At 51.9% G+C, this 27,714-nt stretch overlaps 1 protein-coding gene across 6 annotated transcripts; it reads left to right on the top strand.

Moving 5' to 3' along the window:
• The first annotated feature begins 24 nt into the window (after window positions 1–24).
• On the top strand, window positions 25–25,877 carry Padi4 (peptidyl arginine deiminase 4). 6 transcript variants are annotated; one of them, XM_087547778.1, is made up of 16 exons: window positions 25–132; window positions 4,641–4,821; window positions 6,217–6,283; window positions 8,541–8,608; window positions 9,759–9,876; window positions 11,798–11,923; window positions 13,702–13,880; window positions 13,969–14,072; window positions 14,273–14,384; window positions 15,330–15,437; window positions 19,550–19,704; window positions 21,133–21,277; window positions 21,391–21,496; window positions 23,439–23,506; window positions 23,736–23,876; window positions 25,402–25,877. In XM_087547778.1, the coding sequence occupies exons 1-16, from the start codon at window positions 41–43 to the stop codon at window positions 25,633–25,635; spliced, it is 2,004 nt and encodes a 667-aa protein (XP_087403904.1). In that variant the 5' UTR covers window positions 25–40; the 3' UTR covers window positions 25,636–25,877.
• Window positions 25,878–27,714: the final 1,837 nt, after the last annotated feature.

The raw sequence follows: 27,714 nt of genomic DNA, 5'->3' as shown, positions 1-27,714 counted from the left end.
GGAACCAGCCCAGGGGTTTCCTGCTCCCTGCTGCCCGAGGATGGCCCAGGGTGCGGTGATCCATGTGGCCCCTGAGGAGCCCACCCATGCCGTGTGTGTGGTGGGCACGGCGACCCCGCTGGATGTCCGTGGGTGAGAGGGGCAGATCCTGGGCCTGTGGGGGCAGGGTGGGGCTGGTAGGGGCTGGGCACTGCTGACCCAGCTCAGGTTCTGGGCAATAGATCTGCTAGAGAGATAAGCCGGAGGTGTGGGACTTACCACGCCACTTAGTTCTCTGCGAAGTATAAATATCACTGCCTGGCCCTCAACGCAGGGAAATACCGGGTTGCCTAACAAGGGAGAAATCGTCCCTGCTGTAGACGGACGGTGGAGAGGGCTTGGGCATTTGATCATCAGTTTTCTTATCTCGTGAAATGACTTTAAGGGTTAAGTGTGACAACTCCAAATGTGTCTGTTGAGCACCCTGCAGTGCTGTTTGTTAAGTACTCTGCGGTGCTATTTGTTAGGTGCTCAATAGTGCTGTTTGTTAAGTACTCCACAGTGCTATTTGTTAGGTACTCCAAGGTGCTGCTTATTAGGTACTCTGCACAGTACCCGACAGATCCCCAACAGTTCATTTGATCATTCTACCATTCCCTTGTTCATTCAACAAATATAAGCTGAGTACCTACTGAGTGAGCACTGAGACCTTTGCCAGGTTCTAGGTCACACAAGACAGTGGAGGAAGCCCCGTGGGTGGAGTCTGAGGCAGCCTTTCATGTGGGAATTGCAGCAGCTTCCCTCACAGAGCTGAGCATTGTAGCCAGAGTGATGTCTATAAAAGCCTCTGGGAGGTGCCCAGGGTCAGTGGGTCAGTGGCTGTCTGACCTCAGCAGCCAGAAAACACCCCAGGTCTGAGTGGTCCCCAGGCCACTGGTGAGAGGCTGGGGACACAGGAAAAAGGAAGCCTGGTGTCATCAGAGGCTCCCTACCCCCAAAGGACAAACTAGGGTGGGTGCTAAGGAGATGACAGGGACCAGAGCTAACCCGGCATCCTTGCCAGGCTCCCAGCCTAGCTCTCTCTGTAAGTCTAGGTCCCAGATGCTTTTTTCATAAGTGTCTGAAGGTGTGTACATGTTTGTAGATGCAGGGTTTGTGTGGGAGCCTGTGGAGGCCAGGACAAACTCAGGTGTCATTCCTCAGACTCTGTGTATGGAGATCAGAAGCCAGCCTGTGGGAGTAAGCTCTCTCCACTCACCACGCGAGCTCTGGTAAAGGGACTCAGTTCATCAGGCTTGGCAGCGAGCCCCTTTGTCCGCTGAACCATCTTGCCGATCCTGATGTCGGTTTTCAAACGGGGAGATCAGAGCAGACACATTTGACCAGATAGGGTTGGTGATGAAATTGTGGATGTTTGTCTGTTCCATTGGGAAGAGTCGATACAGGGGCATGCCCAGTCGGTGCTAAGAGAATACAAGAATGGGAGGGGTGTCCTAGGTTGGGGGCAGGAGGAGAGGTGCAGGTTGTGCAGCTTGGGTGAAGCATTGGAAGAACTTCTGCCCTTCTCAAGGCCTGGGTTCCCCGTCTTTGCCTCGCCAGCACTGGGATTGCAAGCACACGCCCCCACGCTTAGCTTTAATACATAGGTTCTGGGGCTCAACCTCAAGTCCTGTGCCTTTCACATGGCCACAACCAGGATCTGACATAAACAAGTAAGTAAATAGACAGACAGATAATAAATAATTTTAACTTCCCCGCCCAGGCAGTGCTATGTGAACAAGCCGTTACGCCAGAGCTGCTGTTTGTGCAGCCCAGTAAGTCCAGGGACCGAGGCCTAAGCGCACGAGGGTGGGGACCAGGAAACAAGGCCCTCACTTGTGTTCAGGGGACAAAGCAGAGGCCACCAGTAGTTTGAGATGATCTGGAGGTGGGGGACACTAAAAGGTGTCCACAATAGGACTCAGACCTACGCTGGGGGTTGAGTAAATGAATACTGTGAACTAGGCAAAGTATTGCTCCGTCTCTGCGCATGCGCAGACAGGGCCAGACCTTACGCTTAGTGGTGTTTTGAGTGAGTGGAACAAAGTTAATCACCTTAGACTCACCTTGGAGTGAAGGGGAGAGATATACTAAAAAACAAAACACTTGTCTGTTCATTCTCTTGCGGGTTTCCCAGGGCAGGCTCCAAACCATCCCTAACCTTTTCCCACAGTCCTCCAGGAAAAGTCCCTCTCTGCCCTCTTTGCTCCCGTAGGTAGCTCTGATCCTGGAGTGTGGTGTGGAGTCAAAAGATGGGTGTGAGGAAAAGAGGAAGGATGGGGAATGTTCCAGAAATCAGGCTCCTCCACACCTGCCGCGGAACCTTCCTCCTCCACTGGCCTCGCTGTGGCTGTCTTTGTCACTCCTCAACTCCCACTGACTTTCCATCACCCTTGTCCGAGTTTGGCTGACCCAAGCCGGCAGCTCCTCCCTGTCCCCACCTCCCAGCTTCTTCACCTCAGAGTCTCTTAGAAAGAAACCTGGACTCTTCCCCCTGTCCAGCAGGTCCTGTTGACTTTGAAATGAAACAATTCCAGTTGCCTCATAAAAATAATCATAATAAAATAAAATACAGGCTTTCTCAGCCACCGACTTTATGTGTGCCTCGCTGAGCCTGAGTTCCTGATCCCTTAGCTTCCGCTCAGTTGGGTAACTCAGCAGCCCCTATCAGTAGCTTCCTGGGTGTGGTTCTCATGCCTGAGGGTGCCCGGAGCACCCTGGAGACACGAGGAAGCTCAGACCTCTGGGCTCCTACCCATGGATACGCAGCAGCAGATCTGGGGAGTAAACCTTGGAAACCACCTCAGTTTCCAGGGAGGCTGAGGCTGCCGCCCCTGTGTCAAGGACCGCACCTTGGCTACAGCAGGTCTCTGGAGGTGTGTGTGTGTGTGTGTGTGTGTGTGTGTGTGTGTGTGTACGCATTCCAGAGGAGGGGGGAGAGAGGTGTCCTTGGAGACAATCCTTCTGCTATGTTCACTCGGCAATGCCCTCCCACCAGGTCCAGCCGCAGGTTGTTCTTCAGAGACAGGGTCCCAAGGGGACGGGAGATGAGAAAAACAAAGAGGGCAAAGCCGAGGCCAGAAGATCACACTCAAGCTGGTGGTTAATGCTAAGTGAGTTTATTAAGAAGTACGGCTTCGGGGCTGGGGATTTAGCTCAGTGGTAGAGCGCTTGCCTAGGAAGCGCAAGGCCCTGGGTTCGGTCCCCAGCTCCGAAAAAAAAGAACCAAAAAAAAAAAGAAGTACAGCTTCTTCTATCCAGCTTACAGGGGAAAGGGGCAGAGTCAACAGAAGGCTGTCACGTAATGGGATGAGGTCAGCAGGAAGCTCTCAGAGCAGTGACGCACAAAGAGAACGTGGGACATCGAGAGTGCATTGCAGATTAAGCACATGGTAGCCTGGAGCCTCTAGATGGATAGCTCTGGTCTCTCAGGATAGATTCCCAGAAACTGAAACCTAAACTCTCTGGAGACCCTGCCCTCGTCCCAGACACACCTTCTTGCCAGGGCAAAGACTCAGGAAAAGACTCGGAACTAACCTTCCCTTTGCATCTCTGTCTCTGTCTCTGTCTCTGTCTCTGTCTCTCTCTGTCTCTCTGTCTCTCTGTCTCTCTGTCGTCTCTCTCTCTCATCTCTCTCTCTCTCTCTCTCTCTCTCTCTCTCTCTCTCTCTCTCTCTCTCCTCCTTCAAACGTTTCCCACCCCACACCTCCCACATCCACAGACAGGGTTTCTCTGTCTTGGAGCTAGCTACCTCTGTAGACCAGGCTGGCCTCAAACTCAGAGATCCACCTGCCTCTGCCTCCGGAGTGCTGGCATTAATGGACTGCACCACCACAGCCCAACCCAACTCCTGTTGCATTTTAAAGTGTATCTCTCCCCTGATCCAGTTGCTTTGTATGAGGATGAGCCTGAAGAAGATCTGCTGTTCCTACGGGTGGTGGTGGTGGTGACGCCTTTAATCCCAACAGTTGAGGCAGAGGCAGGCAGATCTCTGTGAATTACAGGTCAGGTCAGCCTGGTCTACTGAGTGAGTTCCGGGCCATGCCTGGCTACACAGAGACCCTGTCTGTGTCTGTCTGTGTCTGTCTGTGTCTGTCTGTGTCTGTCTGTGTCTGTCTCTCTCACACACATACAGGCACACGCACGCACACACACACACACACACACACACACACACACACACAAACACACAGAGAACATTTGCTTTGCCAGAACTCCAGAAATCTGTGTGATTTTGTTTCAGTTGTTGTTATATTTGTGGGGTCTTTATTTGTGGGGGGAAGGGGTACTGCCATCTCTCTAGCCCCCTGTGTGTGATGCCCCTTGGCATGCCCACTGGTGATGGTCCCCTGTGTGCACACTGCTCTACGGGTGTGTGGAAGGTGCCTTTGACATCCACCTCCCTCTGCAGTCTCTCTGGTCCGAGTGTAAGGCCTCCAGTCAAGAGGACTGCCATTCTGTGCTCTCAGTCCCTCCTGGCAACGTTACCAGATTCACTCTCTGGCCAGGGCAAGCCCAGTGCTGGCCTGCATTTCCTCCTGCTGGGAAAAGGATGTCTGGGGCCAACATGGCGGTGGGCCATCTCATCATGGGTGCCTCAGCCTGCCTCTGTCGCTTCACAGCTCTGCTCCAAGGGGCTCCACGTCCTTCAGCATCACAGCCTCCCCAGAAGTTGTTGTAGATGTCATCCATGGTCCTCCATCCAAGAAGAGTACCACGGGGGCCTCTAAATGGCCTCTGGACCCCAAGCTGGAGGTGACCCTACAGATGAAAGCAGCCAGCAGTAGGATAGATGACCAGAAGGTGAGTATGGTGGGTGGGGTGGGATGGGGCCTGGTGGGTGGGGTGAAACCGAAAGCTGGGGTGGGGGTGGGGTTGCATTCCCTTGAACATTCCGCAGTGTGTCCCCTCAGACTCTCCTCAGTGTGTCCCCTCAGACACTCCTCAGTGTGTCCCCTCAGACTCTTCTCAGTGTGTCCCCTCAGACTCTTCTCAGTGTGGTGTCCCCCTCAGACTCTCCTCAGTGTGTCCTCTCAGACTCTCCTCAGTGTGTTCCCCTCAGACCCTCAGTGTGTCCCCTCAGACTCTCCTCAGTGTGTCCCCTCAGACTCTCCTCAGTGTGTCCCCTCAGACTCTCCTCAGTGTGTCCCCTCAGACTCTTCTCAGTGTGGTGTCCCCCTCAGACTCTCCTCAGTGTGTCCTCTCAGACTCTCCTCAGTGTGTCCCCTCAGACCCTCAATGTGTCCCCTCAGACTCTCCTCAGTGTATCCCCTCAGACTCTTCTCAGTGTGTCCCTTCAGACTCTCCTCAGTGTGTCCCCTCAGACTCTCCTCAGTGTGTCCCCTCAGACTCTCCTCAGTGTGTCCCCTCAGACTCTCCTCAGTGTGTCCCCTCAGACACTCCTCAGTATGTTCCTTTAGACACTCCTTAGTGTGTCCCCTCAGCATGTCACCGCAGGCTCCTTTCCTTGTACCTCTTTGGCTTCTTTTGGTGTCTCCAGCTCATGTCACTCAAGCTTCTGGCTCCCAATGCCTCACCTCCCCGGCAGCTGAGTCAATCAGACACCCCTCTCTAGGTTTCTAGTTACTTATTTATTTCAATTATTGCTGGGCAGAGGGACTGAATGAGCCCAGAGCTTCACATCCTATATCCCTGAGGTACACCTGACTCCCCCAACTCCCTTCCCCAGCCTGCATAGAGAGCGCATGCTATACAGCTGAGGGCCTGCTCCTGGGTCCCCGAGAGACAACCCGAAGTCCAGCTCCACGGCTATCACCTGCTCTTTCTTCCTCCTAATGCCTCTTGTACCCCATTTCCAGCTGTTAAGCCCCTGCCCCCCTTCCAAGAATGTCTCAAGATACAACTTGTTAGCGTTACTGTTGCTGTGATGAACCATCGTGACCAAAAGCACATTGTGGAGGAAAGGGTCTGTTTGGCTTCCATTTCCATGTTGCTGTTCATCATGAAGGAAGTCAGGACAGGAACTCACACAGGGTGGGGACCTGGAGGCAGGAACTGATACAGAGTCATGGAGGGATGCTGCTTACTGGCTTGCTCCTCACGGCTCCTCAGCCTGCTTTCTTATAGAACCCAGGACCCCTAGCCCAGGGATGGCACCACCCACAATGGGCAGCACAACTCAAACTTGTTTGTTGAATGACTAAGAGAAATCATAAGCAGTCTGCTATTGTCTTGTAGGTTCGAATTTCCTATTACGGACCCAAGACCTCATCAACCCAAGCCCTGCTCTACCTCACCGGGGTGGGTAAGTAATGACCAGGATACCGAAGAGCTGCCGTGGTGCACACCTTTAATCCCAGCACCTGGAAGCATAGCAGGCAGGTCTCCGTGAGTTCAAGGCCAGCCAGGGCAAATTAGTGAGACCCTGTCTCTAAAAGGAAGGAAAAAAGAGAGGGAGGGAAAGAAGGAGGGAGGGAGGAAGACATAGAGGAAGAAGGAAGGCAGAGAGGGAGGAACTAGAACTGCCCCCTCATACCTCAACAAGGCTTCTCCCCATGACATGTTGTGACTAGATCTTACTTTCAAGTAAGCAAAGAAAACTGATCATCTCTAGCTATCCTTATATCTGGTGTTTCATAAACATCCCTCCCCAGAGAGTTACATAAACACAGATGGCAGGCCGAGCGTGAGTGAGGGGAGAGAACTTCCCTAGGGAGCACGGAGCCCCGGGTTCCGTTCCTCCCAGCTCTCGAGAGGCAGAGGATTAAGGTCAGAGGCCCTCAGTGACAGTGACTTTCCAGCTACATGGAACTCTGACGAAGACTCACATCACAGTGTAATAACTGCTCTCCAGGGTAGGAAGTGGGTACGTGGATTCTATGCACAGGTCTCTATATCTTATAAATGCTTTACCCCACACACACATACATATACACATATATGCACACACATACATGTATACACATGTATACATACACACACATACATGCATACACAGAGACACACACATACACACATATACACATACATATATACACACATACACACATGCAGGGATATACACATATACACATACATATACACCATACACACACACATACACACATGCATATGTATACACACATAAACACACATACACACAATATATACACACATACGTACAAACACATTCACAGACACATAAACACATGCACATATAAACACACACAATGTATACATACATACACATACAAACACACATACATACATGCACACATACACTCATGCGCACATTGGCACACATATACACTCATGCGCACATATTGCTTTAGCAGATAGTTCTGTGTTTTATCAGATTAATAACCCACATGTGCACATATATTTGTATTTCTTTACCATTCATCTTTTTTAAAAGATTTATTTATTATATGAGTACACCATAACTATCTTCACACACACCAGAAGAGGGCATCAGATCCCATTACAGATGGTTGTGAGACACCATGTGGTTGCTGGGATTTGAACTCAGGACCTCTGGAAGAGCAGTCAGTGCTCTTAACAGCTGACCCATCTCTCCAGCCCACCATTCATCTTTAGATAGAACCTATAAGTGTTGCTGGAGAGATGGCTCAGTGGTCAAGAGTGTGTAACTCTCCAACAGGATGTGGCTCCCAGCACCCACATGGGGTGGCTCACAACCACCTCTAACCCCAGCTACAGAGGATCCAACGCCCTCTTCTGGTCTCCATGGGCAACCACAGTATTACCTCTCACCACATACACACAAAATTAAATATGAAAATTATATATTTTTTTAAAAATCCATTCTTAGGGGCTGGAGAGATGGCTCAGTGGTCAAAAGCACTGACTGCTCTTCCAGAGGTTCTGAGTTCAATTCCCAGCAACCACATGGCAATTCACGACTGTCTGTAACTCCAGTTCCAGGGGATCGGACACCCTCACACAGACATACATGCAGGAAAAACACCAATGCACATTTTAAAAATCACTTTAAAAAAATCATTCTTAGAATCACGGAGTTCACAAGGTTGACGCTAGCCTGGACAACAGAGAAAGACCTTTTATCTAAGTTTTTAAACATTAAATTAATGAGATCGGACCTTAACAGCATGGTCTTTTTATGTAAGTGTGTATTGAATGTGTATATTGTATGTGAAACCTCCAGGTTTCATTTCATTGATGGATTTCATTCATAAGTAACTATACATTTAAATTAAGTGAGGCTCACCCCAGTGCCAGACCCTGTGCCAAGATGTTACGTTTAATCCTTACATTTAACCCAGTGAGCTTGGCCCTACGATCCCATCTCACAGATTACAAAAAAACTGAGCCACCTGGCAGGATATATGGAGGCTTCACTGGGTTGGCCGGAACTGCTTTGGCATCACAGTCACGACCCCCGAAGGGCACAGTGTTTGGAAGTCCTGGCTCTGCCCTCTAAATTGTAGTGTGGCTCCTTGGGGACAAACCAGAGGGACATGCTTTGGGGAGACCTGTCCTTCAGGGTCACTCTGGGAGTCCCGCGGCCTCGCTCTCACCAGATCTCCTCTCTCGGATTTCAGAACTCTCCCTGAGTGCGGATGTCACCCGCACTGGCAAAGCGAAGCCAGCCCCAGCTGGGAAGGATCAGGTAAGGCTCAAATATCAGTCAGTACTCGCTTCAGGGCCGCTGTGCTCTCATGTGGCGCCCCCTTGTGGTGATAAGATGAGCAGCGTCGCCATTATGTAAACTTGTCCTGTGCCCCAGGCGTGGGAGCTTGGCCTTTCGGCTTGTGTATACTCCCATCTCTCTTATGAGATCACATTTATAACCAACCGTGGGTTCGGAAATGGTATTAGCTTCACGCTGGGATTTCTAGAGTCACCCAGGTAATAGAAAAAAATTAACAGATGGGTCTCAGCTGTGGCTCAGAAATACTCCCCGGACGTTAGTGACCAGTAGATGAGTGTCCCACGGAGCTGGGTACAGGGGTGGGTGATGACAGGGAAAGGACGAAAACAAGGGTGGAGGGAGAAAGAACCGAGGCGTGGCGGGGGGGTGCGTGTTGCGGAAACATGGTTGGTTGGGATGCAGAAGGGGACGTTCACACTGTCAGCCTAGGGTCTGTGTGTGAACTCCAGAGTGTCCCCCCCACTTCAGAACTGGCCACACGGTTTTCTGCTTGAGGCTAGCATACACTTTTGCAGTCTTCAAATGATTGGCCCCTTTATTGGCCAATGTAATCCATCCTTGGGCAGATGGAGCCTGGAACCGAGACTCGCCCTCACATCGGGAAGGAGCGGACCATGGGGTCACGTGACAGTAGCTGTGTGGATCAGAATCTTGATGCTCTTAAGTACTTGACTCGGTTTCTTGGTCAAGTCGACATTTTTAAAGGGCCTTTAAAGTGTACCTCGCTATCAGGCTCCTTTATTTAAAAATTAAAATAAAACAAAAAAAAATATGAGTTGAGGCCAGGATGTAGTTTAGTTGGTGGAGTGCTTGACTAACGTGTTTGACATCGTGGGTTCAATGACCCGCACCACATAGACTGGATCTCAGAGGTAGGGACAGGAGGATTAGAAGTTGAACTAACCTTGGTCAGAGTAGATGCGGTCTTTAACAAATACTCACACATCCTACATTTGGGGCAGATTTGGTGATATTTAGAGTCATGAGAAGTCCACTCTTTGGCCAGACAAAGTGGGAGGTGAGAGAAAGCCAGCAGCCTGTCTCCCAAGGGCTGAAGGGACCTGAGATAGTTCCCCCACGGTGTCTTTTACCCTCCTGATGTTCCCAGAGCACCTGGACCTGGGGCCCAGACGGTCACGGCGCCATCCTGTTGGTGAACTGTGACAAGGAGGATCCCAAGTCCTCCGGAATGGACTTCGAGGACGACAAGGTCTTAGACAACAAAGGTAAAGACGGAAGACCTTGGCTGCCTTCGTTCCTCGGGAAGGTCTGTTTGCCCATGTGGTCTTGTCAGAAACCAAACCCTGAATTTGGTTTAGTGGAAAACATGTTTGTGTTAGCCCGTCCATGTTACAGAGGAAGGAGTGGAAAAGTGTCCCAAGAGAACAAGTGACCTACCAAAGTCACACATCGGTCAGAAGAGACCAGAGCGGGCTCCTGGAGTCCCAAGAGGCTCCCCTTTCCGTGCTGACCTCTGCCAGCCCACACATGTGTGCTTGGCTCAGACATGGCACCCAAATTAAATAAAAAGGGGTGGTGGTCCCCAAATATCATGCAAGACCCAAGCGCCTAAAGGGTGGGGAAGCTGAGGCACAGAGAAGTTAAGCACACAGCCGTGTGGGATACATAGCTACTCACTTACACAGCTACCCGGATGCAGGTTAGTATCTGAGGCCCAGGGAGCCTGACATCTTGGTGGGTTTGAGAGAGATTCGAGGACAGTGGTAGGGGCGGCAGCGTCTCGTGGATAGTGATCCAGGATACTGGGGTAGCCCAGGGACGGAGTGGTGACCCTCCCTGGGGGGGATACTAAGGGACTGCAGCTGAGAGACCAGGGCTGAAGCTTGCCCAGGAATCATAGAACTACATAAGAATGACTATGTGGGGGTTGGGGATTTAGCTCAGTGGTAGAGCGCTTGCCTAGCAAGCACAAGGCCCTGGGTTCGGTCCCCAGCTCCGAAAAAAAGAAAAGGAAAAAAAAAAAAAAAAAAAAGAATGACTATGTGTCTAATGCGTGTGGCTGGCTGGGGCTGGCGCCAGGGACATCCCTAAAGGATACTCTTTGATCACAACCTGTGGGCACTCCTGAGGCTCCAGGCAACAATAGCTGTAGATATGTCATTTTATCTCTCCACCCTTTGGCTCTCTCCACCCCTGCTTACTGATAGAGAAACTGAGGCGGTAAGAACTGATGGAGTTCTCCAAACTCACCCAGATCCAGGTTGAGCCCACACCCTTGCCTCCTTCACTGGGGTCCAGCCGTCAGCAGTGACCACTGGCATTTCCCAGTCACCCTGGTGTTGACACTACTGTGTACCACCACTGTTCTGGGTGTTCTCTGTGCTCCAGAATTTGGAGGTCACAGCAAGAAATCAAATGGACATAGGCTGTGTTGTTCTGAGTTTCGATCCTTCATTCACCCTATCATAGACATACACAGATAAACGTTTGTAGACATCCTGAAGAGAATAGAGCCAGGGGTTGGTGAGATGGCTCAGTGGGTAGGGGCGTTTGCTACCGAGCCTGCCCGCCTGAGTTCGATCTCTGGGTCCAGCACCGTAGCAGAAAAGAATTGGCTGCAACTGGTTGCTACAAATTGTCCTCTGACCTCCACACATGTACCAAGTTGTGTTCAACCTCACGGATGCATGATAAATTAAGTATGGGCTGGGGCTAAGCAGCTGAGGTGGGGCGGGGCTGAGGCGGGTCTGGGGCGGGTCTGAGCGGCTGGGGCGGGGCGGGTCTGGGGCGGGTCTGAGCGGCTGGGGCGGGGCGGGGCGGGGCGGGGCTGAGCGGCTGGGGCGGGGCGGGGCGGGGCTGGAGCAGGGCTGAGCGGCTGGGATTGGGGCTGAGCTCTCACCTTGCACACTAAAACTCCAAACCTAATGTCCATGCTGCAAAAGAAACAAAAATAAGTAAATGTAACAAACATTTGAAAAAATAAGCGACAAGTATCCATTTTAAAATGAGAAAAGAGGGGTAGCTCAGTGGTAGAGCGCTTGCCTAGCAACCGCAAGGCCCTGGGTTCGGTCCCCAGCTCCGGAAAAAAAAAAAAGAAAAAAAAAATGAGAAAAGAAAGCCAGGCTCCTTTGCGGCGGGGTGTGGGGAAGTCTGGGGACCATCATGGCCACAGGCTTCTTGTTTCAGACTTGCAGGACATGTCACCAATGACCCTAAGCACGAAGACTCCCAAAGACTTCTTTGACAAGTATCAGTTGGTGCTGCAGGTGCCGAAGGCCAAGATGAACAAAGTGAGAGTCTTCCGGGCCACACGTGAGTCAGCCTGGCCTTCCTTCCCTGGCATCTCTGTCGCTGTGACGCCATGTTCCTTTCCTGCCCCCACCAGATGGGGCACCGCCCTGTCCCGCTCCCTTTTGGCAAGTCGTCCTCAAGAGCTATGGTGTGCTTGGTTCTGAGCACAGGGCTATGAGACAGCCACCTGCCTCAGTCCTCTGCCTTCCAGAGGAGGTGACTTGAGCTTGTCCCAGTTGGGAACAAGGGAGTGACTTCTTCCAGTCATCACCCACCAATTCCTTTCTCTCTCTTTTCTCTCCCTCTTTCCCTCTCTCTCCCTCTCTTTCTCCCTCCCCTCTCCCCTCCATTTTCTTTTCTTTTTCTTTTTTTTTCAGAGTACACTGTAGGGCTGGAGAGATGGCTCAGGGTTAAGAGCACTGACTGCTCTTCCGTAGGTCCTGGGTTTAAATCCCAGCAACCACATGGTGGCTCATAACCATCTGTAATGGGATCTGATGCCCTCTTCTGGTGTGTCTGAGGACAGCTAAATTATACTTTTTTAAAATTTATTTATGTATTACATATATATAAACACTATAGCTGTCTTCAGACACACCAGAAGAGAGCAGCATCAGATCCCATTACAGATGGTTGTGAGCCACCATGTGGTTGCTGGGAATTGAACTCAGGACCTCTGGAAGAGCAGTCGGTGCTCTAACCACTGAGCCATCTCTCCAGCTCCACTCTTTTTTTCTCTCTCTCCTCTCTCTTGTTTCCTTCCTTCCTCCCTTCCTCTTTTCTTCTCTCTCTCACCCTTCCTCTTCCCCTCCCTCCCCCTTTCTCCCCTTCTTTCTCTCCTCCCCCACTATGTGCCAAGCCCCCACTTGCTGGGAACTCTTTCCACTAAGACTTCGGTAGCTCTGCGGCCCCTCCTATCCAGGCAGTGCCAACCTCAGTCCTGAGAACCAAGTGTTTGTTCTGATCACTTTCATCCTAGTGGGAGAGGAGGGGTGACCGGTAAATAATTAGGGACAGCAGTGTGGGCTGTGGCGCTGGGGGCAGCAAGAGGAAGGCCAGTCAGAGGAGAATGCACTCTGAGGAAAGTGGGAATGCATCTGTGTGCGTGAAGGGGGCGGGGGCTAGAGAAGCCACCGTGAGGTGCGCGAGGTTTAAAGTGGTGCATGGACACCCAAGGGGAGGGGCGTGGACAGCAGAGGTACAGTGGCAGAGGGCTTTCTGAGGCTCAATTTGCTCCGACTTCCTTCCAACCTTAGACTAAAGTAACCATATGATACTTTATCTTTGTGATATAGTACATGTATATGTAATATCTATATTATATAATTTATATATAATGGATAACATGACATTAAATCCATGTGACACATGGATTTATATGATAAACTAATGACTATCCTTCTCCTTCTGCTCCCCCATCTAGGCCTTGTTACCCACAGGAAACCCTCCTATTTTCCTCTGTCACTACTTTAATTGGTGTCTGTTACAGACAATGGCCCTTGCTCCTCCCTAGTCCCCCGGGAGACAGTGTAGTGTGTTTGGGGAACGTACCAGTCAGTGAATGAATAAAAGAAGTGTTCAAAGTTCAGATTGGTGCTGGCACCTGGCATTGCTCTTCCTGATCCCTCTCATCAAAGAAGCAAGGTCCCAACTGGAGCTTTCAAGTTTTCCCCTTAAACACCTCCAGGGGTCCTTGGGTGGTGACACCCAGGGACCCTGGGAAGGCACCTCAGTACTGAGGAGAGGAAATCAGAGCCATATTGGGACGATAGACCTAAGCATGCCTTGCCTCTGTCTAGGGGGCAAACTGCCATCCAGATACAAGGTGGTCCTAGGACCACAGCAGTTCTCCCACCGCCTAGAGCTGCTGGGCGGCCAGCACAGCACGGACTTCTATGTGGAAGGCCTTGCTTTCCCTGACGCCGACTTCAAGGGGCTCATTCCCCTAACGATCTCCCTGCTGGACAAATCTAACCCGGTAGGCCTCAGCCTAAGGGGGAGAGGGAGGGAAGGCAGGCATTGCATCCCTGCCTGCTATGACAACTCTTCTCCTCTCTGCCCTCCAGGAGCTCCCTGAAGCCCTGGTGTTCCAAGACACCGTGATGTTCCGTGTGGCCCCCTGGATCATGACGCCCAACACTCAGCCCCCCCAGGAGGTATACGTGTGCAGGTGAAGCTCTGAGGGAGGGGTGTCTGGGCGCATTAAGGAGTGCCCTGAATTCTGTGTCTTGCATTTTCTGGGAGTGGGAGGACGTTCTTCCTGACCTTAGCCCCTGGAAGCCTCCATTGCTTCAGGAGCCTGGAGGGAGGGACAGAGTGTTTGTTATTATTGTTAGTCCTCTGTGACGAGACGAGGCCTAATCTTCCTAGGTTTTCCGACAATGAAGACTTCCTAAAGTCACTGGCTACTTTCACCAAGAAAGCCAAGTGCAAACTGACTGTGTGCCCAGAGGAGGAAAATCAAGATGACCAGTGGATGCAGGTATGTGGTCCCATCTGCCTGAGGCCAAGGTCCCGTCTGATGCAGGCCTTGGGCTCCTGGGGTAGCTTTGAGGTGACACTTCCTGGAATGGACTGAGAGGAAGGAGCCTCAGAAGGTCCGCACGCCGGGGGCCTCAAGCCGAGAGTTCATGAGCTCCCGTCTCCATGCCTGTCCCCTGGCTCCCATCTTGAGCCTTTATCCATGTCCTCTCCACTGTCTTCCTTCTCCTCACCTGTGACCCAGTCTTGCTCATCGACAGCCAGCATGAAGGCTGCCCCTCCATGTATGCCATCCCTCCGGTGGGACCGTGTCCCTATCCCTGTCTGCTGAGTTCCACCCTTGTCATCCCGCCTCTGTGATGAAGGCTGATCCCTGGGAAGCTGCACAGAGGCTCCTATCTTTCGGCAGGAAATGCCCAGGGGTTCCATCCTGTAACTTGTCATAGTGACCGTGTCTGTCCTCACCCGGACCCTGCATAACTGCCAGAGGGTCACGACCCTTACTAGATTCATTCCCGAAAACCCATGCACCCACCTACAGGGCTGGGTGGCTCACCTGTCCACTCCTGTGAGATCCAGGAGGCTACTCCCATCTGGGCTCAGTAAACAGCCTTCCCTATCTGCCTATCCAGGTAGCACTCTGGGTTCCCCAACATCCCCCCTCAGCACCTCTAGTCAATATTCACTGTCTACCAGGACAAGGTTCAGCCACAGCCACATCAGCCTCAGCCCTGGGTCCCCCACAGAGTCAGGGTCTCTATCCTATTCATTTTCCCAGCAGACTGTGCAGGACTCAGGTCTGCCTGCATCCTCAGGGCCTCTCTCTGGGCTCAGGTGTTATGGAGAATTTGTTCTTGGTGGCAGTAGTTATGTAGGATGGATTGGCACATCGGCCATCGGGTGCCAAGACTGTGGCACAAGCCGTAGCCTCTCTGTATCCCTCCAGGATGAAATGGAGATTGGCTACATACAGGCCCCCCACAAGACGCTGCCTGTGGTCTTTGATTCCCCGAGGGACAGAGGCCTGAAGGATTTCCCTGTCAAACGAGTCATGGTAGGAACCCTGGAGGCCTGGCAAACACCCAGCCATCCAGTGCCCCTGGCCCTGACACCCCGCTCTTTCTCAACCCATCTCCCCCTTAGCCACCCCTTACCCCAAGCAGCCTGGTCCTCAAAGCCGAGGTCCGGCTCCAGCAGGACCCAAGGGGTGGTGCTGACTCCCTCCGCTATTACTCTGATAAGATCTGGTTTCTCAGAGCCTCACCCCACATGAGCTCAGCTGGTCTTTGAGATAGCCTTGAGCATGAGGGACATCCTGGGCTACCTAAGAGTGCTCTTGCCACAAGGCAGGAGCTCCATCTCTGGGGCGTGGTTTAATCCTTTGGGGGCCGCACTGGGGCTGTGGTGAGGGTTCAGGATCAGCCGGACTTTATCAGTCACAGTCAACACATTAGGGACCTTGAAGTGACATATTTGTTGAGTCACACTGGACTGGCCTGGCAGATGGGTGCCAGCTCAGCCCAGGCCATTGTCATTATCATAAATAAAAACAATAGTATGCTTACTGAGCCCGCACACCTTTGGCTAGGGGATGACTTCTCCACGGGTTCTGTCTTGTTCCGTGGGACAGCCTCTGATGGAGATGCTATCAGTGGGTCCATTTCACAGAGGTAGAAACCGAGGCTCTAGAGGGACAACATCAGGCCTCCCATGCTGCCTCTCTGCCATCCAAGGAAGACCGTAGCCCTCACTGGGGCCTGGAACCCTCAGACAAAGGAGGAAAAAGCCTTATAGCCATGTGTATCTTTTTTTTTTAAAGATTTATTTATTTATCTTATGTATTTGAGTACATTGTTGTCTTCAGACACACCAGAAGAGGACATCAGATCTCATTACAGATGGTTGTGAGCCACCATGTGGTTGCTGGGATTTGAACTCAGGATCTCTGGAAGAGAGCGGTCGGTGCTCTTAACCGCTGAGCCATCTCTCCAGCCCCAGCCATGTGTATCTTGCACTCCATGCCAGAGGCTTGGAAGGAAATGTCTGTCTCATGGATAACTCCTTTTACTTCTTCCTGGCCAAACCTTGTGCCTTTGGCCAAGGTGTGTGGCTAATGGTGCAGGAGAATTCATCCTTATTGGAGGTGGGAGCATCACCCAAGACTGTTGCCAACACGCTGTGTCCCCGCTCCCCCCACCCTGCCTGCAGTAGCCGAATCTTACCACTTAGAAATCCCAAGGCCAGCATCCTGTAACACAGACAGACAGAACCCCAGCACAGGAGTCTCCCCTCTGCCTCACCCCGCCTTAGATGGAAGGAGGCTGCAGCAGGTCCTTGGCTGAGTACATGTCTCACCCAACTCTTCCTTGTGGAGAGTACCAGAGTGACAGGGAAACTGTCCCCAGAGTGACACCATGACTTCAAATTTCCCCATTATTCTCTGACCCCAGGACCTTAGCATTGCCATAGGCCATTCCCTCTGCTAGGAATGCGCCTCCCCATTCTGGCGCTGGCTGGCTTTCAGCCTTCAGGTCTCAGCGTCAAAGTCCTACCCAGCTGGGTCTCTTTTGATGCTGTCAGAGGCCCATGGCAGTGTCATAGTTTGCTTCTCTGTTGCTGATAGAACATTCTGACCAAAAGGAAGTTGGGGAGGAGAGGGTTTTACTTGGTTAATAGTTCCACACTGCGGTGAGGGAAGTCGAGGCAGGAGCTGACTCAGAGGCCATCGGGAAACGATGCTTACTGGCTTGCCCTCCATGGCTTGCTCTGCCTGCCTTCCATAGGACCCAGGACCACCACCAGTCAAGGGCTGGCATTGCCTGCAGTGAGCAATCATTAATTAAGAAAATGTCCTGGGGTTGGGGATTTAGCTCAGTGGTAGAGCGCTTGCCTAGCAAGCGCAAGGCCCTGGGTTCGGTCCCCAGCTCCGAAAAAAAAAAAAAAAAAAAAAAGAGAGAAAAGAAAAAAAAAAAAAAAGAAAATGTCCTACAGACCTGCCCACTGGCCAGTCTGATGGAGGGATTTTCTCAGTTGAGTTTCCTCTCTCTCCAGACGATTTTGTTTGTTGACAAAAACTAACGAGCCAGAGGTGCTGGATGCCTCCCTGCTCAGTTCTGGCACGGTAATTTGTTACATTATCTCCACAGCATTTGGTTACTTCTCTTCCTGAGGGGGGTGTGACCTGCACGACGCTTACTGTTCTTTCAGTAAGATGTTGGGACATTTCACATCAGCAGGCAGGGCGCACCGGAAAGCTCAGCCTGGGAGGCAGAGTCTGAGGCTATTCTGGGTTGTGTAGAAAAATCTCGTCTTGGAAAAAAAAACGAAAGAGAAAAACGGAACTAGAGAACTGGAGAAGCGACTCTTCACTGCTTCTCTTTCATGCTTTTGTGTTTCTTTCTTTCTCTTTTTTCTTTATAGACTGCATCTTGCTGTGTAGTCCTTGCTGGCCCAGAACTCACAGAAATCCACCTGTCTCTGTCTTCTGAGTGCTGGGACTAAAGGTGGATATCATCACACCCAGGCTCTGCTCTGCTCTTCTCTTCTCTTCTCTTCTCTCTCTCTCTCTCTCCCTCTCTCTCTCTCTCTCTCTCTCTCCCTCCCTCCCTCCCTCCCTCCCTCCCTCTCCCCCCTCTCTTTCTCTCTATGATTTATTTATTTTAGATATATGAGTATACTGTCACTAACTTCAGACACACCGGAAGAGGGCATCCGATCCCATCACAGATGGTTGTGAGCCACCATGTGGTTGCTGGGAATTGAACTCAGGACCTCTGGAAGAGCAGCCAGTGACCTTTACAGCTGACCTTATCGGCACCATAAATAAAAAAATCTTAAAAGAAATAGAATTAAAATATTTCTGTTAAAAGCTAAACCCCCCTCCAAAAAAAACCAAAAAAAAAAAAACAAAAACAAAAACAAAAACAAAAAAACAACAACAACAAAAAAAACTAACCCAGTGCTGTGGACAGCAAAGTCACTGAGCTGCTGGCCTTGGTGGGACCATCAGTTTAGAATCTGAGAAATGGAGGACCTAATAAGTCTTAAGTCAGGGTGAATGTGCCCCGTCTAACATTATAAAGACCTTAGTTCCAGGAGCCAACCAGAGTGGGAAGAGACCAGGACAGATGAGGGGGCAGTGGCTGTCTGTGGTCAGGCTCTGGGTGGCTCTACAAGACCAGGCCAGCAGGATTTTCTAGCCATCGTGAGGGGGGTGAGGTGAAGGTGGCCTCAAGGCTGTCCCCTGGGAAAAGAGGCCGTGGGTTGTTGAGGGCTCAACAGCTCTCAGAGCAGGACACATGGGAAGACAAGTGGGCGTCGACATCTGTCTGCTGTCTGCTGTCCAGTGTCTGGGGGAGCAGAGGTGACTGGAGGTGTGATGTTGTGGGTGGTAGACTCAGTACCCAGACGGGATTCTGTGGACTAGCAAGGCTACCGGGCCAGCTGCTGACACCAGGAAGTAGAGGCACACATGGGCCTGCCCTTCCCCCACAGCAAAAGGACCATGGTGGGAAGGCTGCACAAGGCCCCTGCCAACATGGCATCCAGCACAAGGTTCTTGAGACACTTCCTCTTGGGCCTTAGCGATGGACCTAAGGCCACACTCTGACATTCTATACCAAGTGACTTGAGACCTTGGGGGCTGCAGGAAGACAAACCAGTGTGACGTTAAGCTACTGTCCGGTAGTGACTTGCCACACCCTCAAAGCTCACACAGGGGGGGTGACCAGTGTATCCCCTGGGGAGAACCGACAGGACATAGAGCATCTGGAAAGTTCATTCTAGGCCAGGGTAAGGATGGGGACATGGTGTGAGCACAGTGCTGGCCACAGGGGTGGCTTGGGTTCCTGTCCTTCCTCCAACTGTCTGAAGGAGACTTGTCTCCACTCATCCCCCGTTCCCAGCCTCTACAGAGAGCAGAAAGGATGCTTTGGGAGTCTGCTTTCTGTGCAGGAGTCTTTCAAGCAGGTGACATGTGCTGGGGACCCAATAAGCCCCCATCTCTTTCAAGGGGCACCGACTCAATCCAACACCCCTTCCACACTGCTGAGTCATAGGGTTTCTCTCTGGTATCCACAGAACTCCCTCCCGTGACCACCACATGTCCAACCTCCATTTCTACCCAGTGACAATGGCTTCTCTCAGTATATCTTTCTCCCATCTTAGGGTCCAAATTTTGGCTATGTGACCCGAGGGCTCTATAGAGCAGAGGTCACTGGGCTGGATGCCTTTGGGAACCTGGAGGTGAGTCCCCCAGTCACTGTCAGAGGGAAGGAATACCCACTGGGCAGGATTCTCATCGGGAGCAGCGGTTATTCCAGGTAAGGAGAATACCAGGACCCATGTGCTGGGGTGGGGACAGTGACAATAAAGCCTCCCCTAGTTCTCCAGACCTAGGAGGTCAGCAAACATTGAGAGGGAGTCCACAGAGGGTAAGGAACCTCCAGAGCTTACCTCTGCCCACTTACTTGCCTTCAGTCAATGGCTATTTACTGAGCTCCTACTATGTGCTGGAAGCTGGGGGTAGAGCAGTGAGTGTGACAGACAAGAGAAAGCAATCAGGTGAGATAAAAGAGAACACAGAAGGGAGTAGAGCGCTTGCCTAGCAAAGCTGGGGGGGGGGGGAGAAAGCCTCACAGAGAAGACGAGGCTCAGGGAAGTGAAGGGAAACAAAGGGATGTTCCTGAAGCCACACACCAGGCCGATGAGCTCTGAAGCCCATGCTTTGTCTATCACACAGGCATCTAGGCCGAGTCAGCGGGCAACGCTTTCTGTGGTTGGACACTGATCCTATGTACCTCAGTGGCCGTGCCTCAGTTTCTCCCCCCTCCCCATCTCCTCAAGGAAGCTGCAGTGACAAAGCCTACATTGTTCAGATGTCAGTACCCCTGTTAGCAGCAGCCCAGGTTCCATGGGCCCTTCACCTCCCCATGGCCACGCCTACCTCCCCATGGTCACGCCCACTATGGGGACTTTTCCCAGGGCAATGGAAATAAATTTCCGTTCTCCCAGACAGGATCTCGAGAACTGACCAAAATAATTGTCCTTCCAAGTCCCACTTCGGAATGGATTGGGCTTACACTGAGCATGGGTGAGGGTTACTTACAGATGGGTGGATGACCGTGAAGCATCATGAAGTCTCACTCCAACATAGATGACCCCCCCCCCCCCCCGCTTCGGTCAACTTTCTCCCACACGACTATACCCTAGCACAGTGGTTCTCAACCTTTCTAATGCTGCAACCCTTTAATAACAGCTCCTCATGTTGTGGTGACCCCCAACCATAAAATTATTGTTGTTACTTTATAATTTTGCTATTCTTTTTTTCGGAGCTGGGGACCTAACCCAGGGCCTTGCGCTTCCTAGGCAATAATTTTGCTATTCTTATGAATCATAACGTGAATACCTGTGTTTTCTGACAGTCTTAGGCAGCCCCTGTGAAAGAGTCACCTCAAAGGGGTCGCGACTCAACAGGTTAAGAACCATCGCCCTAGCACCGTTTGAGACAAACGTCCCAGCTCTCAGGATATTTGCATGTGACAATATAGCATTAGGGGAGGGCAGAATCACTTACAGTTGGAAGGGGTGCAGGCAGAAGCTAGAATCTCACAGGAGGGTCCAGTGACCTTCCCCACTCCCTCCTTCTATGAGGGGAGGTTAACAGGCCCGATCTCAAGACCGCTTGGGAGTTGTCACTATGTCTTTTGATGATTTTGATAATTGGCATAACTGTATCCCTGTGAGAGCAGCAGTGAGAGCCGGGACATGCACCAGATCCTGCAGGACTTCCTGGGTGCCCAGCAGGTGCAGGCCCCTGTGAGACTCTTCTCCGATTGGCTCTTTGTGGGTCACGTGGATGAGTTCTTGAGCTTCGTCCCGGCACGGGGCAAGCAGGTATGTGATCCTTCTGCCAGGGTTTAGAAGCCAGCCCTTCCTTTCTTTATGGAGATAGGGTGGGGATAGAAGGGTGAGAGGCTAAGCCGCTCCCTGACTCCAATGTTTCCTAGCAGGGCTTTCGGCTGCTACTGTCCAGCCCCAGAGCTTGCTACCAGATGTTCCAGGAGCTGCAGACCGAGGGCCACGGGGAGGCATCACTGTTCGAAGGACTCAAGAGTAAGTGGACCATGGCTGGCATCCTGTGTGGGCAGCTTCTGCTGTTTACCGGCTCCACTGCTCCCTGAGATCCTATAGGGAACAGAGAGCTGTGTACCTACTACGCGCGGGGCACCATGCTCAGCGCTGGGCCCCCAAGCTCCCTGTGAGCTACCAAGACAACTAAAGGTACCTTTGGGATACCGGAGTCAGAGGCGGCAGGGGAGTGGGTGGGTGGAGGAGATGGAGAGGGAGGGAAGTGGGGGGTGGGGTAGGGGATGGTGAGGTGACAGATAAGGAAAATTGCAGACAGGCAACTAAGAAGGGGCAGAGGCAGCCATGAGCGATCTGATTGAGTGAAGACCATGGGATGCGATGTTTTCAGTAAATTCAATAGGCAAGGACTGGGGTCAGAGGCTAAGGGCTCTGGAGGGTGGGGGGCTCAAGAGTTTCTCTAAATATGTTTAAGTGTGTTACACAGAGGCAAACAAACCAGCAAGCCACTCCCTGCCCCACCCCGCCCCCACTCTGCTTGCTTACTTTTCTTTCCTCTGTGTTGCTGAGAGTGGAAGTTTGGGGTCTCATGCACGCCAGAGAATTGCTTCATCATTGCCCCACCCCTCAGCCTCCTCCTCACCTAACAGGATCTGGATCTGGGGCTGGGGAATGTAGCTCAAATGGCAGAGCTCTTACCAGGATCATCCCCAGGTTCTGTCCTCAGCACCCTTAAACTGGATATGGTGGTGCACACCTATAATCCCAGCACTTAGGATTGGGGACCAGGAGTTTAAAGTCATCCTTGGCTACATCGAAAGTTGGAGGCTTGAACCTGTTTTTAAAGTAAATATAGGGACTGCAGAGATGGCTCGGTCATTAAGAGCTCTTGTTATTCTGGAAGAAGAACTGACTTTGGGTCCCAACACTCACATGGTGGCTCTCAACCACCTGTAACTCCATTTCCAGGGCATCTGATGCCTTCTTCTGACCTCCTTGGGCAACTGACAGTCTCTTCTGACCTCCTCGGGCACCAGGCACATGTGTGGGGCACAAATATATCTACACACTAAAAGTTAAAATAAAAGGGGCTGGAGAGATGGCTCAGTGGTTAAAAGCACTCAGTGTTCTTCCAGAGGACCCAGGTTCAATTCCCAGCGCCCATAGGGCAGCTCACAACTGTCTGTAATTCCGGGAGTTGACGCCCTCACCCAGACACACATGAAGGCAAAACACCATCACACATAAAATAGAAGTAAATCTAAAAAAAAATAAAAATATGAATAAAAAGGCTCTGAGACCAAGAGCAGATGCTTTGGATTAGGGGGGAAAAATGCAGATCACCAGGGAGTTGCTCATTTCTCCTCGCTCTAAGCCACTCCTGAGCCAGGGGTCTATAGGCTGTCAGTCCTGAGCAGACCTGAGGCTCCTCCACCTGAACAGCCTCTGCCTCAGGCAGGCTCCCCTCTCCAGGTGGCCGGTGTCACCTCCCAGGGACATTGGCATAGCAGTCTTGTTGATTGGTGCTGCCTTAGGCCACCATAGTTGGTGTGGTTGGATCAAGGGCTGGCACTGGAATGGGGTTTGTTGACCCAGTTGCTTGACTCTGCCAGTCTCGGACAGCTCGTCATCTCTGTCACTTTGGGCTCTGTCCTGTTTGAAGCTGCAGGCTCTCCTGTTCGATGGTTGCCTTCCTGTTCCCCTGTCATATGAGATTCGGTGGGGTCACCCAGCCGTCCCGACTGGTTTGACTCTGCCAGTCTCGGTGCTGGAGATGCTAAGGGTTACCATTAAAGATGACATTTCTCAAACCCCTTCTCCAAGAGAAACAGGATCCCTTTGGAGATGGGGGCATTTATGGGAGCAAAGGAATCTTGAAACAGAACACATCCGTTAACAAAACGGAGGCCCTGGAGGGTAGCCTGCCTCTCAAGTTGGGTCCATCTTTTTCCCTCTTTCTCCACCTCAGGGAAAAGGCAGACAATCAGTGACATTCTGTCCAGCCAGAAACTAAGAGACCAGAATGCCTATGTGGAGGTACTCAGCCTGGGTGTCCTGGAGAAACCGAAGCGGGTGCCTGGTGTGGGGAGAGGGGGCCTCTCAGGGCTGCACGGCCTACCAGCCCAGGGTCAGAAGTCCGGGCACAGGCAGAGTGCAGGAGGGGAGTGTGTGAGGTCCCTGGGAGCCTGAACCCCAGTTCTTACCAATTCCCGCTGCTACTCCACACTGTCTCCTCCCCTAATGCACCCCTTGGCCTCCCTACTAGAGCTGTATTGACTGGAACCGTGAGGTGCTGAAGCGAGAGTTGGGCCTGACGGAGGGCGACATCATTGATATACCCCAGCTCTTCAGGATTGTGGGAAACTCCAGAGGGAACCCGAAGGCTGAGGCCTTCTTCCCAAACATGGTAAGGAGGTGACAGCCACCACCCGACTTCCTCTGACTCCAACAGCTTCCCAAAAGGCAGCGCAGAGCCAGGCCAGGCCTAAGGCAGGTCCAGGTAGCTCTTCCATGCATCCTTTGAGGCCCACATAGCCCTCTCGGCACCCAGAGCCTGGCTTCTCTCATGGCCTTGCTTTCCAGAGGCGGGCTCAGAGAAGTTAGGTATCTAGCACAAAAACACACAGCAGGCAAGAGATGGCAAAGCCAGGGTCTGGTTTCAAAACCAGCGCTACCCTGCTGTTTCTTGACTCCCGTATAGGATACAGGGATCAGCAGACACAGGCCATAGACAAAGTGTTCTGTGGTGGCATTTGATGCCAAGAAGGGAGCCTATGTGGAACAGGACCCAGAGCAGGGCCAGATTTCACCTTTGTCACTTAACTGTGACCGCCACGTGTGTCTTCCCACCTCCCACTGCCTTTTTTACCAGCCACCTCCAAAGAATGCCCGACCCCGGGGTGGAGAATTACCTAGATGTAAGGACCATGCCGGCATGTTGCTTAGCACAGATGTTTCCAAATGGGGCTCCCCAGAACTCTGGGGTTCCAAGGCAGCAGCTCCAATCCGGCTATCGGGGTATCTCCTCCATGTGTTGAGCTATGGCAGAAGACTCCATTGAATAGGAAAACCTGACTCTGTCTCTCCCTGAACATAGTCCCCAAGGCCCAGGGATCACTGCAATCTAGCTTCTTAGTGAGTCTAAACAGCATATGGCCTTTGATCCGTAGGAAGCTTGTTAGAGGCAGAAACAGTGTAAACGTATGCCCACCACATGAGAGGTGGAGGCAGGAGAGTCTGGAGTTCAGAGTCAGTCTTGGCTACTACATAGCAGAGGCGCTACTCCAGGCCCAGCCACCAAAAAGAGATGTGTGGGCTGGAGGGACGGCTAAGCAGTCAGAGAACTCGCTGCTCTTCTCCAGGACCCCAGTTCGGTTCCTAGCACTCACACTGAATGGCCCTCCAACTGCCTACGACCTCAGTGGCAGACACAGACAACACCAGTAAACATAAAACTCAAGGGTAGGGTACAGCCGGGTGGCTTAGTGGCTAAGAGCGCGTTCTGTGCAACCCTGAGGACCAGAGTTCGGACCCCAGCACCCCGGTAACAAGTGGGGTGTCACCCACATGCCCGTAAATCCCTGCTCTGGAGGACATAGAGACAGAAAATGCCTGGGGCTTGCTGGCTTCTAGACCAGGTGGGAAAAGCAAGTTCAGGAAGAGACCTGGCCTCAAAGGAGTACAGCCAAGGACACAAGAAGCCTTCCTTGGCTCTGGGTGCACCCACCCCACAAGATACACACAAAACTCTGGGAGGACGGAGGGGGTGGGGGGAGAAGGAATGAGTGGAAGAGAGAAAGGAAGAAGTGGGAGGGGAGGGGAGAAGGGAGAGTGAGATGAAAGGGGGGTAAAGGAACGGCCTTAGTCCTCTAGACCTGTGGGTCCTACACTGGCAGCTGTTTCCTCTGATCCGGGCCCCTACCTTCCCGCAGGTGAACATGCTGGTACTGGGCAAGCACCTGGGCATCCCCAAGCCCTTTGGGCCCATCATCAACGGCCGCTGCTGCCTGGAGGAGAAGGTGTGCTCCCTGCTGGAGCCGCTGGGTCTGCACTGCACCTTCATCAACGACTTCTACAGCTATCACATGTACCACGGAGAGGTTCACTGTGGCACCAACGTGCGCAGGAAGCCCTTCGCCTTCAAGTGGTGGCACATGGTTCCCTGAGTCACCGCTCCTGGCAGCCTCCCTCGAGGACTGCCCTGGCTCCCTGCAGGGAGATACAGTGAGAGATCTGGGGCCTTGGGGCTTCCCTAGAGGTGGCTACCCCTCCCTGCTGTGAGTTGCTTTGCTTCACCCACATCTGGCTCCTGTCCCACCTCTGTATGTCCTAAAATGGTCCTTGCATAGCAAACTCAGTCCTGCTTAGAGATGCTGCAATAAAGATGTGGTTTTGTATCTTTATTTTACCACCGAGTTTCACTCTCCCCCTCCAGCCCATCCTCTGTAAAGCACATTGAAATCAGTTTCAGAGCACAGTTGAAGAGCTTCAACAATGGCTGGGAGTTCTTCCGACTTACTACTCTGATGTAGTATCTCTCTTTTTCTTTCTTTCTTTTGGGGCCTAGGGCCTCATGAGTACTAGACAAACTACATCCTCGGCCCTTAAAAATACACTCCTTCAGTCCTCCCAGCACTAGGGAGGCAGAGGCAGGCAGATCTCTGAGTTCGAGGCTAGCCTGGTCTACACAGAGAAGCTCTGTCTCCAAAAACCAAACCAAACCAAGCAAAACAATAAAACCATTCCTGGAAGCCTAGGGTGGTGATGCCCACCTTTAATTTCAGCCCTCGGGAGGCAGAGGCAGGTGGATCACTGTGAATTCAAGGCCAGGCTGGTCTATACATCGAGTTCAGGTTAGCAGGGGTGACACAGTGAGATCCAGAGTCAATTAATTAATTAATTAAAAGAGAGTAAGTAACAACACATTCCTCAGGCCAGTGAGATGGCTCAACGGGCAAAGGCACTTGCCATGACGCCCTACCGAGCCAAGTTTGGTCCCCAGAACCCATGTAAAGGTGGAAAGAGAGCACTGGCTCTGCAAAGCTGTCCTGTGAGTGCCACAGGCCAGTATGGTGTTGGTGTGTGTCAGTACTCACACATGCTATGCACACCCATTCTTCCAGGATGCTGGGGGTGGGGGGTGGATGCTTCAGTGTGATAAGAGCCACGCTCAGATGCATAGCGAGGCAGGGGCTAGCCTGAGCTACATGAAACCCGGTCTCAAGGAAGGGTATCTGAGATGATTTTGAAAGACGAAAGAAAGGTAGGGAATGGAGACCTGGCTCAGTGGTTAGGAGCGGCCCCGGCTCTTGCAGAGGAGCCCACAGAGGAGAGCTCACAGCTGCGTGTGACTCCAGTAGTCCCAGGGCACCTGGTGTCCCCCGCTGACCTCCGTGGGCTCCTGCCCAGGTGTAATTACACTCAGGTGCATACACGTAAACTAAAACCTTAAAAAATGTCTTTAAAAGAGATCCCATCACCTCTCCAGAGCACCGTGGCATGGGGACAAAGCCCTTAGCACTCAGGATCTTTGGGGACATTTACTCGGACCAGAGCACCGGGCCTGCGGGATTCTTAGCAGATCAAACCAAGAGCATCGAACCCCAGCCAGTCATGGGCCGTCAACCTCAACTACGGGACCCAGGGCTTCCCCACAAAGTGCCTCAGACAGGTGTCTTCGTCATCGCAAACCAAATGAATAAATAACGTCCCTCTTTTACCTGATGTTTTACTCTTTTACTGGGTTTTTCCAATAAAAACGGCTTTAGATTGTTCTTGAGATGTTAAACCTCTGGGTTGGGTTACTCCCATCGATGAGTGATTTCCTCTCTCTCTCTCTCTCTCTCTCTCTCTCTCTCTCTCTCCCTCCCTCCCTCCTCCTTTCTTTCCTTTGCTTTGACAGAGGGTCTCTATCTCACTGTGTAGCTCTGACTCACCTGGAAGTCACAATGTAGACCAGGCTGGCCTCGAACTCTGCCCCCTAAGTGCTGGGATTAAAAGTGTGGCCACCATGCCCCACTGTGTGTGTATGTGCATGTGTGTGCATTTGTCTGTGCATGTGTGTATATGTGCATGTGTATGTGCATGTGTGTATGTACATATGTATGTGCATGTGCGTGTGCATGTCTGTGTATGTGCATGTGTGTATGTACATATGTATGTGCATGTGCGTGTGCATGTCTGTGTATGTGCATGTGTGTGCATGTGTGTGTATGTGGATGTGTGTGTGTGGATATGTGTGTGGA

Source organism: Rattus norvegicus, chromosome 5 (genome assembly GCF_021556685.1).
Source record: "Rattus norvegicus strain SHRSP/BbbUtx chromosome 5, alternate assembly SHRSP_T2T, whole genome shotgun sequence".
Lineage (NCBI taxonomy): Eukaryota > Metazoa > Chordata > Mammalia > Rodentia > Muridae > Rattus > Rattus norvegicus.
The sequence above is the reverse complement of the archived record's forward strand: the minus strand, read 5'-3'. Positions and strand labels throughout refer to the sequence as shown.